The following is a 14,355-nucleotide window of genomic DNA, read 5'->3' as shown; positions in this document are numbered from 1 at the left end:
AAGCTCTGACGCTGGCGTTGATCCAGCCCTTCCTGACCAGATGCCCAGCAAGTTGCTCTGAAGTCTTTGTGAACAGACATCTCTTCAGAAAAGTCATTCTTAATAGGGTGATCCTCTTCCAACACAATTCCACCCAGTGCCTTTCTCAGTGTATTCCTGAAATATCAAGGCTGCCTTCGAGAATATAGTCTTCAAACAAAATCCTGTCCCTTTACTGGGTATAGATTGATTCGTTAGCTCCTTATGGTTTGAAATTAGTTTGTCTGCAGTGATGCTAACTTGATTGTACCTCTCTCCCTCCTTCCTCTCTCCCCCCATCCTCTCTCCCCTCTCTCTGTCTCCCTCTACCACATACACCCACACCCATACCCCCACACCCACACATTACTTGAAAAAGTATTCCTGAACTCAGAATAAAAGCACCATGGCTCCCACTTGCTGTAGGAAAGACAGCCTTGAATGCAAGTTCACTCTTCATTCCAGAATGGAACAAAATGCTTTCTTCCTGATATTTTAGTTGGTTGTTACTATTGGTGGCTGATTGCCAGAGTAAACACAACCGACGTTAGCCTTAATAATGGTCTCTCTCACACAAAAACGTGTGCGGTGAGTAATGCAGATCAGGCGACTGAGCGGTGAGGAGGTGCTGCCCATGCAGAGATCAGACCCAGCAGGATGGACGAATCAGTCACCCAGTGTGTGTTAGGAGATTGTGAGGAGGAATCCACACTTGTCAGGGATTTGTCTGGTTGCATCATTTTACAGCTAAATTGAGTATCCTATAAAGTCCAAACTGCTCTTAGCTAGGAAACAGACTTTCCCATTGTCATTACTGAGGCTCGTGAGCATGAGCTGATTTTGAGAATGTTCCAGGGACAGTCAAAACACGGAGTCTTCCAGGGTCTCAAATCCAGCCTGCTCCACATAACTTATGACTTCAATTTCTGTTTCACTGGAACCAGTTTTCTGCAAAACAAAGCATCCTTCCTTAGATGTTTTCTAGAGAACTTTTCCATTCTTTGAATTTCATTACAGTTGGCTTCAAGTCATTTTGCTCATAAAAAAATAGTAAATGTTCACTGAAGAAAATATGGAAAATGAAGTAGGAAGAAGACCAAAAAACACCCATAAACTTACCTCCCAAGCACAGCCACTGTCTCTGCAGCCCTTTTCTCTAGCTGTTGAGTTATCTTTACAGTTACATGAAGAGCTTTTAAGTTGATTGCTTTTTGTGCAACATCATATTGTATTTTTAATTACGTACAGCCGGCCCTTTGTATCCATGGGTTTCACTCTTTCATATGAGGGACTCTAGCACCTGCGGACGTTGGTACCCACAGAATCTTCCTGGAACCATTCCCCCTGCAGATGCTGAAGCATGATTGTATGTTTTTTGGCTGTATCATTTTGAATAGCTTCATCATACACTATTCACAGTTTACTATAGTCTTCCCCTAAATTGGGGTATTGTGTCCTATTTTGGCTATTATAAATAATGCTAATATTAATTATAAAATTCATGACAAAAATAAACCTCCTGTAAGAGATCGTATTCCTCCGCCTCCTTTACTCATCCAGTGTATTTTTTTCATATTTTTAACTGAAGTATATTTGATTTACAATGTAGTGGTAATTTCTGCTTCACAGCAAAGTGACTCAGTTATACAAATACATATGTTGTTTTTATATTGTTTTCCATTATGCTCATCACAGGATATTGAATATAGTTCCTTGTGCCATATGTTAGGGTCTTGTTTATCCATTCTAAATGTAACCGTTTGTATCTACCAACACCAGTCTCCCAGCCCATTCATCTCCCTCATCTTCTCCCTCTCCCTAAAGTCTTTTCTCTATGTATATGAGACAGTTTCTGTCTTGTAGATAGGTTTATATGTGCCATATTCTAGATTCCACATGTAAGTAATGTCATGTGAGATTTCTCTGTTTCTTACTTCACTTAGTATATTAATCTCTGGTTGCATCCATGTTGCTGCAAATGCCATTATTTCATTTTTTTTTTTATGGCTGGATAGTATTCCATTGTATATATGTACCACATCTTCTTTATCGATTTATCTGTCGATGGGCATTTAGGTTGCTTCCATGTCTTGGCTATTGTAAATCATGCTGCTATGAACATAGGGGTGCGTGCATCATTTTGGATTAAGAGTTTTGTCTGGATATATGCCCAGAAGTGAGATTGCTAGGTCATGTGGTAATTCTATGTTTAGTCTAAGGAACCTCCGTACTTCTTTTGACAGTATCTGTACCAACCTGCAAGTCCCACCAACAGTGTAGAAGTCATTCAGCATGTTTTTAATACGTACTCTGCACTGGCAAAGGAGCCTGGTGGGCTGTGATCCATAGGGTCGGAAAGAGCTGAACACAACTGAGATGACTTAGCACGACGCTGCACTGGACACCATGTGATGCATTGAATATGCAGTGATGAACCAAGCAGCCATGCTCTCTGCCTTATGTACTTTGAGTGGTTTGTTATCTACTTTAATCTTGGGAGGAACTCTCCCAGTTTCCAGTGTAGAAACAAAGAATGGCTGGAAACCAGTCTTTAACAAATGGAAAGCTTAGAATACGTTTTTTTTTCTTTTTTAAGTGAGCCTTTTTTATTGTTCAGCCAGCTCATCCCCCTCCTTTCTCCCTCCCTCTTCTTTCCTGAGTCTCTTGAGTGTAAAAAAATAATCTCTGACTCAGGCCTGGACAAGCAAAAGTGTATATAATGGCCTCTCTAGGATGATAGCCATCCTCTGAATCCCAGGACTCTGGGTACCAGCATCAAGTTCAGAGGAGCTAGCAATGATGAAAAGCAGAGGGTTTCTTTTCCATCATTGGAAGGCTTCCTGGTGGTTTGTCAATAGCTCTAAAGGGCCCCGCCATCGTCATTGTAGCAGAGGCCCCCAAAGTGGATTGGACAGGCCATGCTTTGGACAGAGGCTGTGATTGGACAGAGGCCGGGACGCCGCTGCCCCGGGCCCAGCCTGGGCAGCTCTGTACTGAGTCACTTGCTCCCCCAGGTGGAGGGTGTGGGCGGTAGGACTGGCCGCAGAAGGTGACACTTCATTTTCCCACTTCTCCCTGCTCCTCCCCCTAACCCCTCAGCCCTGCCCCATCCTCTTCCCCCACCCCCACTCACAGATCTGTTTTTCACCTGACCCACTGCAGTGTGGAGGAGGGAATGGCCACCCACTCCAGTGTTCTTGCCTGGAAAATGGACAGAGGAGCCTGGTGGGCTGCAGTCCATGGGGTCACAAAGAGTCGGATACGACTTAGTGACGCGTGCGTACACACACACACTCTCTCTCTCTCTCTCACTCCACCACCACCACCCCAAATGTGAGAGGAGAGTGTATTGTCTAGAGGAGCAGCCTGGCAGTGATGGGCTCTGACATGAATCCTTTGCTTATTCTGAAACCAACCTGTCTACCTTTTCATGTTCTTTTTGCGTACATGACTTGATTTTAATTAACAACAAACTTCAAACGTACACAATAAACTGCTAAGCCTGTTTCTTTTACCAGCCTCAGAATATGCAAGGAAATTTTGGGGGTCCTGAAGGGAAATGAAATACCAGCATTAATATGTACCATTAAGAGCCCAGGACAAACAACTTGAGTCTGCTGCTTAAACCACAGGTGCTTTCCAGGCATGACTGTGCCAGAGTTAGAAGGGATCCACAGCACGAATTCACATGAAGCAATAACTTTCCCGGGGAGGGGGGTGCACACTGGCCTTCCAGAAAAGCTGTGGGTTATCAAGAGCAAGCCAGAGGGTCCCCTGGTAAATGAGACCACAGGGGTGGGACTGAGCACAGGTGTGGGTCTTGGGCCAGCCTTGATCCTCCGCTTCGCTGGGTCAGTAACTGTCATTGGCTCAGTCACCCCAGACACCCAAACTGCTAACTGTAAAGGTCACTGCCTCCTGCAGTGATCCATTTTGGTGAGTGTCTGATCAACTCATCTTCCCCTACAGCTAGTCACCAGTTGACTTATGCAACCATGAGTCACTTTATCAAAGAGAAAACTAAATTTGTTAAGAAAACTCCTTGATGAGGGTCTGCAGTCTGCAGCCCATGGACTGAGTCTGGCTCACTGCCTGCTTTTGTAAATAAAGTTGTATTGTCCAGAGCTATTTGTATATTGTCTATGGTTGCTTTCACAGTATGATGACTGCATGATAAACATTTGGCCCTTAAACGTATACTATCTGGCTCTTTATAGAGAGTCCCCTGGCCCCTAATGTAAATATCCATTCAGTTTAAGGACAGATTTGTCAAGCAACTGAACAGCACAAGACCTTGGTGATAGAAGTTAAATAAAATCTAAATAAATAAGGTGAGATGTTTGCGTTTACAGAATGAGAGATTCATTACTGGTAAGATGTTCCTTCTCTCCAAAATCACCTGATCAGGATCCCAGCAGCATTTTTTATTGAAATTGGTAAACTGTCTCTGAAGTTTGTGCTAAGTCACTTCATTCATGTCCAACTCTGTGTGACCCCATGGACTGTAACCTGCCAGGCTCCTTTGTCCATTGGGTTCCCCAGGCAAGAATATTGGAGTGTGCTGCCATGCCATATGAAAATAAAAAGGACTTGGAATAACCAAAACAACTTGTAACAGTCATGTTTGGAAGTTTTAAACTACCTGGTCTCCAGGTTTACAATAAAGCTTCAGTTTCGGGACAGTGTTGTATAGGCATACAGATAGACAGTCATTGAGAAATAGACATACACCTGGACAGCTTATTTTCAGCAAAGAGACCAAGTCAATTCACTAGAGAAAGGATTACTTCTCCCACTTAATGCTAGAACAACTGAACCCATGTTGATAAGTGAGTGAGTGATTACATCTAAGTGTTCTGAGTGCATAACGACACCTACAAAAATATATTTGGGGAACTCATTGGCCTGCTCTATGGTTCTTTATATTTAGAAACTAGGAAAAATTCCTCTGAAAAACTTAGGGGTAGTCAGGGGCAGAAACATGAATTCTTAAAACTTCAGAGTTAAACAGATCATTGGACACATCTATGCCTGTTACTGTACAGAAAAGGAAGTCACATCTCCTGGGGTTGAAGGAATTGCCCAAGGCCAGTTAAAAGATGGCTGATACAAAATAAAAATTCAGGTTTTCTGACTGGTGAGGACCCTCATAACTGAGTAGGGCCTTTGCAATATTCAGAGACTGTAATGAACATGTATTAAAACAGTTGAAGAGCTGAGTGACTAAAGCAGCGTGAAGACATCTGGCCTCCTGGGTAAGAGCCCTTTCCTGTAACATGGAAAACGAGTGACCCAGTGACAGGACCCGTTGGTCACTGGGCAGATGTGACATTAGAGAACCTTCAGTATTACCTCATTGTTGATGGTTACTAAGAAATCGTTAGCATTACTTTTTGGCACTGGAACAGGTGGAAACAACTTGGTCCATAAGTGGCATCTGAAACAGAGTAAAGGAGGGAGATAGATGAGCAAAAACAGCCTTTCTTGGGCTTTAATAGCTACTCTAAACATTGACCTGGTTAATCCCCAAACCTGCCAACTTGTAAATTCAAAATCTTCATTGACAGAGACTTCCAAGTACCTACTTTGTAATAATAGTTGAAGATCTAGGGGTACTGCAAGGCTTTGATGTGACTTCTGACCCAAGCAAGACAAAATGGCAGCTGCTTCATGTCGGTGCGTGTTATCAGACCTGCCTTCTGACCGTGGCGGGGTCCAGGTCACCTGTGATGCTGATGTGCCCTCCTCCCCTGTGCTGGTTCTCCGTCTGCTTTTTTTTCTCTTTCTTGAACTGCCACCACCACCACCCCCCGGTATAGATGCCATCTTATATAACATTTAAAATAGTGAAGCTGTTTAATAAGTCATTTTCTTTTGTAAGGGTTTTTGTTTTTGATGTGGACCAATTTTTTAAGTCTTTAACTTGTTAGAATATTGCTGCTTTTTTTTTTTAAACAAAAATGTTTTAGTTTTCTGACTATGAGTAGATGCCATCTTATATAACATTTAAAATAGTGAAGCTGTTTAAGATAAGTCATTTTCTTTTGTAAGGGTTTTTGTTTTTGATGTGGACCAATTTTTTAAGTCTTTAACTTGTTAGAATATTGCTGCTTTTTTTTTTTTTAAACAAAAATGTTTTAGTTTTCTGACTATGAGGCATGTGGGATCTTAGCTCACTCATCAGGAATCAGACCCACACCCCCTGCACTGGAAGGCAAAGTCTTAACCACTGGACCTCCAGGGAAGTCCCCTAAAAGTCATTTTCTAAACTATGAAAAAGCTAAGATAGAACATGTTCTGCAGCCTCCTAAGTGGCACTTGACCTTCCTAGATGCCAGAAGGGTTGAGAAGTTCCTACGGGGGCTTTGGCAGGCTCTAGGATTGGCTGCCAAATCTGTAAGATACTGTAGAATGTGGGAACGATCAGCTACTCTGGGGCCAGATAACAGAGGGCCAGGCCAGGAGTTGATACCTCATAGCTGGGGATCATAACACAGGGGGCACTGTGGTGACTTCAGCATCCAGTGGGCTGCCTTCCATTCCCTGAGATGTAACGGACAGGCCCTGTGGGCTCAACAGAAGCAACCAAGGGCTGAGTGGAAGACAGTCAAGGAAGCAAAAGAACACAGATGTAAAACCTTCACAGAAATTAGCAGACTGTTGGCAAATTCAAGAAGGGGACATCCAGTGACTGAAGCTATATTGAGCTCTGTCCAGTTTCTGTAAATCACCTACTGTTTCCCAGTTTTTTATTTAGTCCACACTCATCTTGGAAAGGCTGTCCAGGGAGACACAAAAACACTGTAGATTCCACCTGTTAACAAGAGCCCTCCATCCAGTGGATGCCTGGCAAGAATGTAATTCAATATTCAGATCCCAGTGAAAGCACCCAAAATAAAAAGAATACCTACATTCTGCAAATGAGTGAAAAAATTAACAAGATGAAGCAGATGGTCATCATAACTGCAATAAGGAACCACTCTCTCCAGGGCTTCTGATCATCCTTCCCTAATGAAAAAAAGAAAGAAAAATCACAGCTAGAAGGAGCAGCAGGTAAAAGAAATGACTGCAGTAGGGCATCAGGGGGCCTGCGTCTGAGCTGCAGGTGCTGAGTGATGCTTAACTTTCCCAGGTCTTGGATTTCTTATCTGTGAAATGGGGTGCAGGATAACATCCATCTCACAGAGCTGGTATGGGAGTGAAATGAAACAATGGCAGTGAGACCATTTTTAATCTTAAAACATTATTTAATCACTGAACAGGTATTTATGGAATATATTCTAGATAATATTCCACCTGGATCTTGGAGTTTAGAGCTTTGGGTGAGTAGTAAGGATTTTAGATGAAAAAGCTATAAAAATGTAAGCCTAATCAGTAACCTAATTGCATTGCAAACAAAATATCTTACAAAGTTGGACTTTTAGAGGAAGTACAGTGTGGAATAATACTTGTAGGTAACAATAAAGGTATCAAACTCTGTTGAAAGTACTTTACAATCTTGTTTAGTTGCCAAGTCATGTCCGACTGTCTGTGATCCCATGGACCACAGCGCACCAGGCTTCCCTGACCTCCACTGTCTCCCAGAGTTTGCTCATATTCATGTCCATTGAGTTGGTGATGTTATCTAATGATAGCTTTGGGGGGGAGGTGTGATTTTTTTTTTTCTTTTCCCATTTAAGGTACTGGAAATCTGTTCAAGAAAAACCAAATGATGTTTAGGGAATAATCTGCTTACTAAACTTCCTGATTCATTTTTAGAGAAGATGAAAATATTGAGTTATCTCTTGAATATACTGCCCTTTCTGGGTTTGTTTATTCCTTTATTCACCCATCTAGTCAATATTTATTGAGCTCCTATTGTACATTGGACTCTATACACCTTGCCGGGAGACAGGGTTAAAAGAACCCATTTGAGACTTCTCTTCCTGCAGTTGAGGGAAGAACTCTCTCAGTAAGTAAAGACAAAGGTAATGAAGTGACAGCAGCTCTGAATACTGGGGTGAGACAGACACACTTCAGCAGGAGGTCCTAATCCTCAGTTTGCCATTAACAGTTGCTTTAATAAAATGAGGAGTAAATGTAAGTGCAACTTTCAAGTCCTTGTAAATATCTTTTAAGACTTGGGAAAAACCCCAAAATACATAAAACTCAAATCTTTCAAGGTGTCAGGATGGAGAGATGTCTTGAGGGTTTAATGCTCATGATTCCAGTGTTGCCTTGATCTCTTGCACCTTTTTTTTTTTTTTTTTTTGGCCTCCTGAGAACTCTTACTTGGGGTTGATCCTCTACCTCCCAAAAGCTTTCATCTCTCCTCCTTCATCTTTCCCCTTCTGCTTTCAAATATTCATAGAACCCTTTTTCTTGAATAAGCCATTACTTTGCTCTGCCATCTCTCTCAGTGATCATCAAATACCATCTTACTTTATTTCCTAGACTCATTTGTTGAATAAGAAACTCAGGCAGTTTCATTTTCCCATCTCAGAAACCACTTTTTAAAATCCCGGCTGACTTTCTTCTGGTTGAAGCCAAAGAATGGTTGATTTCTTTTTGCAACTTTATCTTCCCTGACCTTCCTCTGAATTTCAGACTTGATGGTTATGCCCACTTGGAAACCAAGCCACTGAATCCTCTACCCAAATCTTCTTCTGCTTCAATATAATTTCTTTCCCTCCTTCTTAATTTCAGCTGGCCCTCTCAGCTCAACCTTGATCTCTTGGTGTTTTTCCACTGTGATCTGTTCTTTGAACTTTGAAAAGTTTGTTGAGCACAGCTTCATCTTTTAATTCCATGCCATCCTCTCCTGCATCTTTATTCCTGCCTATCTCTTGGTCTGTGTCTGAGATTGCCCATAGGTGGAACCCACTGTGATATGCCTCAAAGCTGACAACATTCAAAATGAAACTCACATCCTTCTTCGCATCAAAGCAACTTCCCTCATGACCTCTCCGTTTTGGTCTTCACTCTTCCAAGTTCCCAAACTGGAATCCTTGGAAGTTACTTTGATTCTCCTCATTCACTGTAGACCCCCGCCTCCTCTCCTCACTGGCTCAGTTTACATCCGTGCCTCTCACCCTACCATAACTGTGAGAGAGGCAGGCTTTTGTTTATGGCTCAGTTTACACCAGTGCATCACACGCAACCATAACTGTGAGAGAGGCAGGCTTTTGTCTTTGCCTTTGCCTGGTCTTGTGGTGAAGGTGGCCATTCTGGGCCTCGGCTTCCTCATCTGTAAAAACAAGGGAGTTGAGATGGGACCCTTAAGAACACTCTTAATCCAGCATATTTTCCAGTACCCTGACTCAGTCCAGGGCACCATCATTTTGTGTATCCTGATCTCTCACATAATTAATTTTGGTATATTTTCATTGGTGAAAGTAGTAGAAGAGAACAAAAAAGAGAAGTCAGCAGTAACTGGCAGTCACCCGTAGGTTATTTTCTATACACATTTTTACATTCACTTTTTAGGTACCAGACACTCTGCAAGGGCTTCCTGTGTCATCTCAGTTGAATTCTCAAAGCAGCGCTTCAGGGTGGGCGCTGCCGTCCCGTCTGACGGGTGGAGGAGCCGCAGCGGAGCCGGGCGGAGTCGGGGAGCCGCGGGAGGAGCCAGGACGTGCTGAGCGCTGTGCTCTCAGCCACGGTGCGGGGACCCGTCCCCGGGCCCAGAACGCCCTGCACGGCAGGCGCCTCACAGAGCACATCCTGAACGTCCCCCTGTTGCAGCGGCGTCCTCGGAGTCCTCTTCCCAGCTGGATGCCGCTTCCCTGCAGGGCAGCCCTCTTGTGGTGTCGCTTCTCAGTCGCCGGAGGTGGCTGTGTTTTCAGGCTGTGTCTCCAGGAGAAGGAGGCTGCCTTGCGTGCCCCTGCTCCTGTGGTCCCCTAGGCTTTAGTCGGGACCGAACCACTTGAAGTGACTCACTCTGACCATGGCATGTGAAAAGAAGTTTCATGTGTGTACAGCTATGTTATACACAGGCAGTAGCCACAGTTTGTAAAATGATGAAAACAGAGGCTCAGAAAGACACACCTTTTGTTTTCCCAAATACCACAGAGACTCCGTTGTTCTCGGATTAGTTTTCAGTTCTCAGGGTTGTCACCAAGTGTCCTGTTGAACCTAGTTTTTACTGCACGTGGCTAATATAAAGAGCAACTGGGATGAACTAGAATACCATCAAATCAAATAGTGTCTCACTGTATTTCCCACTCTGATTTCATGAATAAGGGACCCTGCCTGCCTCACTGCCCCATTTCTGAAGCTCACCGTTCCACACAGTGAGCTGTTATGCAGGTCTCCTGACAAGCACATTCAGAAATTCCACACTCGTCCACATGGGATATAAATTTAGCAAGGGTTATGTCAGGAGCAGACTTCTTCCTGTTGTCAGTGGGTTAGACAGGCGAAACTTGAGTCCTGCAGGAAGAATGAGCAGTGTTGTAAACATTATCAGGGCGGCACACTGGGTCCCATTGGCGTCTCAAGTTGTGCAATTCACTGCAAGCCGTGTGTCAGAGCCCGATAAGAGTGCCGTTTACTTGTGAATGTGGTTACACAAATCTTTTCAGTTAAACTACTCTCTTGCTGTTCACTTCAGTACTTGCATTGATAAGTGAAGATGCTCTGTGAATTAGCAAAATTTAGAGAGACAACTGATTTTGTTTCTTTTGATTAAAAAAAAGTTGGAGATGCCTGCAAGGTGAGAAGCAGTCATGGTTCCTGCCTGGAAGAGGTGGCACTTGAGTCATTTCTCCCCTCCTGGCTTCCGCAGTGTCCCAGCTTTGTTTTAGAACCATTTCCTTACCACCACCTGAAGACAGAACTAACCAGACAGCAGAGCTGAGGTCAGCTTTTCTTCAAAGAAAACCTAAACTAGCAGATAAATTTAGTGCAGGAAAAAGAGTTCACATATTCACTACCAAATGAAAACTACCTGGGGATTATCTAATGTTACATGATTTCTTCATGCAAAAATGAAGTTGAGAGTCAGTTATGTGACTAAATAAAGACAGCACCTACTCTGTCTTCTCTGAAAGTTGAGTTAGGGGAACAGTCCCCACTCACAGTATATATCCTTCGGGTCAAAATGAAGAATTTTACCTCTGTAAAAGTTCAGAGGCCCCTCAGTACATCATTCATTTGAATTTGGGGTCTCTGACATTGGAAATTTTCTGAGGAACAAGTATTTCCAGGTAACTTGAATCTTTTCTCTGACTCAAGAATGACTTTTGTGCCATTGAAACGGAAGCCACAGATGTTTCTTTTCAAGAAATTGATGAGCAGTGTTTGGTTATGCAGAGGTGAGCTTTACAAAGAGGAAGTCACAAAGCCTGTCCTGCTCAGGAGGAGAAGCAGTTTAGGCTCTGCACCTTATTCTAGGATGTTCTCCCAATATTGACAACTTGGAGCATTTGGGAGCTCAAGCTGTCTGGTGGCTTTAGTTTCTGACATCTCAGCCATTCAGCCTGGAGAATAAGGGAGCTAAAGAAATTTCTGCACCTGTTGTATGATCTGGGAGTGTATGGTGAGAAAGGGAGAGAGGGGGATAGATAGGATGGTGGTTGAAGAGACCCAGACCCTGGACCCACAAGTCCCAGCTCTGCCTCTGGCTGCTCTCAGAGCTTTGTCAAATCTTCCCCCTGCTGGTGCTATAGCCCCACTTGTTCTTAAATTCTATAATCTTTATGGTTCAGACTGAGAACTCTTAGACAATCAGTTTGCTTTGGAGGCCTGTTCCACCCTTAAGCTCTTCCTATGAGCATGACTTTAAGGGATCCCTATTGATTTTGAATCTGATTTCAGTTTCAACCATGGGTTCAAAGGGAAAAGACTCATTAGTAGATTGATGGGGCTCTTCCAGTGAAGCAGCCATATTCGTTGTCTGTTAAGCCAACAGGCACTGGGAGGAGTTCTCAGGACACGGATGGGGCTGGATAACTGAGAGGATGCACATTTGTTAGTGTACGAAGCCTCCTGTGCTTGCCGCTCATTGGAGGGGGAGACTGGCATCGTTTGTGAAGGGGCCCCCAAGAGGGGTCACAGACTCACAATGCAAACAGAAGTCAAACATGCCTTTTAGGTGGATGAGCTTTCGAAGACAGTTGTCATGTGGATTTTGAGCTTCACCTGGTTTAAGGAGACTGAAAGAGGGAACCGGTCCAGACGTGGTGGACAGAATGTAGATAGTGCAGGACCCAGAGCAAAATGCAGAAAACTTGTACTGTGTTCATCTGGGGAAATGGGGCTCAGTGACCCAAAATATGGAAAGGACATGGAGATGCTTTGGGGTGTGTGTGTGAGTGCATGCGTGTGTGTGTGTGAGTGCATGCGTGTGTGTGTGTGTGTGTGTGTTGTATGCACTCAGGATTCCCTAGAGGGATTGCTGCCAGACTGTTGGTCTGTGTTCATCTCTAGCAGGACTTGGTGGAGCTGAGTGGAAAACTCCTCTTTGCCATCTTCTTCTTTGCAGACTTTTCCAAAGAGCACCAAGGGCTGTGTGTCTTCTAGGGCCCCAGGCACCCCAGAACTTTCTTCCCTGTAAGGGGTTTGCTGGGCTTGTTCAGTCCACCTGCTAAAGCAGCTGAGAGCTGTCCTCACAGAGACTTAAGAAACATGTGAAGCACTTTCCTCTGGCTTCTCCCGCTTGCAACGAGAGGTGTCCCTGAGCAGGGAGCCCTTGGGAGGATCCATCACCTGCTTTGTTCAATAGGGATAAGAACTGACTGAGTTGATTCCTGTAAAGTGATCATCACGGTGCTAGTTCACAGTAGGTATTCAATGAATCATAGCTCTTATAAATGTGATTAGGATTGAATACATCATGTTCAGCAGTAAGGCACCAAGATAATTTCCTTAAATAGTCAAAGCCAGACTAAAAATCAAGTCCTGTCAGAATCCTCAAAAGATTGAGACGTAAGCTCAGGCATGAAGGGAAAGAAGACACTGAATATTCAGGATCCTAGAGAGTAGGAGAGGGCTTCAGGCATGATGACTCACCCTCCGGAAGGTCTGTGTGAAAAGGAACACCTTGGACAGCTCATAGGAGATATTTAGACTAGAGGAGCCTGAAGAGGTCAATGAAAATGTCCCCATTGCTTGGTCTGCATGGAGGCTGACCAGCTCACGCGCTGACAGGGTGACCCTTTTACTGCCGCTAGCCCCCGTGCCCCCCTCCCCCGCCTCCATCTCCGGTGCTGACACTGTGGCCAGCATCACAAAAAAAGCAGGGCATGGGCCCAGTCCTGTGGCTGCATTCCAGGTCCTAGTCCATCACTTCCTAGCTCTCATTTAGGCCAGTTCCTTAACCCCTCTGCATCTCTTTTCTCACCTCTAAATTAGGAAAACCCCATGTTTGTGAAGCTGCGTAAGGTAAAATAAGTGAAGTGCCAGGCACAGTGCCTGCCCGAGAGCGGGGCCCACCTCCATCCTAACGGCTGGCAGGCGCATCATGAGACGGAGGTCATGCGTAGAAGGCTGGTGGGGCTGGACTTGAAAGCTCTGTGGGAACTCCCTGCTCCTGACATCTGGGGACAGTGAGAAAGCTCCCTGCTGGCCCTCCTTCAGGCCACAGGGCTGAATTGTCTTGTCCCCGCACTGGGAACAAGTAAGCAGTGGGGCTGTCAGCCTGGAAACCACAGGAGCCTGGGTGAAAGGAAGCAGTGGCCCAAATCAGCCACCACATTTACCAACCCCAGATGCCCCATTTGCAAAGAAAAGCCTAAACTGCCACAAGTTATATCACCCGCAGGGAAGCCAGGGGGAGTTTTCATGTTACTGGGTCAACTTTTTATTCTTCTATCAGTTTTTGTCACTGTTGACCCAGAATCCCACCATTTCTTCATGAAAGCTTTGGAATTTACAAAATTCATTTCCTTTGGAAAGTGAGTCTGAGTCCCCTACAAGTGTCTCCCCATCACCTCTCTCCTTTTCCAGCACAGTGTGAGGATTTAAAGTAGGACTGTGGCAAAGAGACTGTGTCATAGTTTTTTTCTTTTCTGAGTGCTGAGGGTGGAGCTGGTGAAGTGTAAAGTGAAGGAGGTGGACTGGAGGGCCTGGGAGGGGACACCAAGCCCTCCAGCTTTTGATTTCTTGTGCCCTGGGGCCACTGCCGGTTTCCTCCCTCTTTCACAGCCCAGGACTGTCAAGTCCAAGGAAAAAGGCACTAGAGTTTCCCTTTAAGAGCCTTGCTTCCATTACCCCACCACCACCACCACATCTTACTTCCCTCCCTGATTTTCTGCTTCCACTATTTTCATGAAGTCCTTACAGTCCTATGAGTAATAGGTATTGTTGTAGAAGATGCCGGGAAAGACAGCTGCCATCCGTGTTTACCTTCACCGCACA

At 44.5% G+C, this 14,355-nt stretch overlaps 1 protein-coding gene across 1 annotated transcript in view; it reads right to left on the bottom strand.

Moving 5' to 3' along the window:
* Positions 1-383: 383 nt before the first annotated feature.
* Positions 384-14,355, bottom strand: part of IL5RA (interleukin 5 receptor subunit alpha) — a 38,511-nt gene continuing 24,539 nt past the window's right edge. The window contains exons 11-13 of the mRNA XM_043886970.1: positions 6,930-7,026; positions 5,371-5,455; positions 384-966 (exon numbers count right to left, since the gene is read on the bottom strand). Of these exons, the coding sequence (XP_043742905.1) occupies positions 880-966; positions 5,371-5,455; positions 6,930-7,026 (269 nt within the window). The 3' untranslated portion in view covers positions 384-879. The remainder of the gene's footprint in view (positions 967-5,370; positions 5,456-6,929; positions 7,027-14,355) is intronic.

The sequence above is a fragment of the Cervus elaphus genome, chromosome 24, assembly GCF_910594005.1.
Source record: "Cervus elaphus chromosome 24, mCerEla1.1, whole genome shotgun sequence".
NCBI lineage: Eukaryota > Metazoa > Chordata > Mammalia > Artiodactyla > Cervidae > Cervus > Cervus elaphus.
The sequence above is the reverse complement of the archived record's forward strand: the minus strand, read 5'-3'. Positions and strand labels throughout refer to the sequence as shown.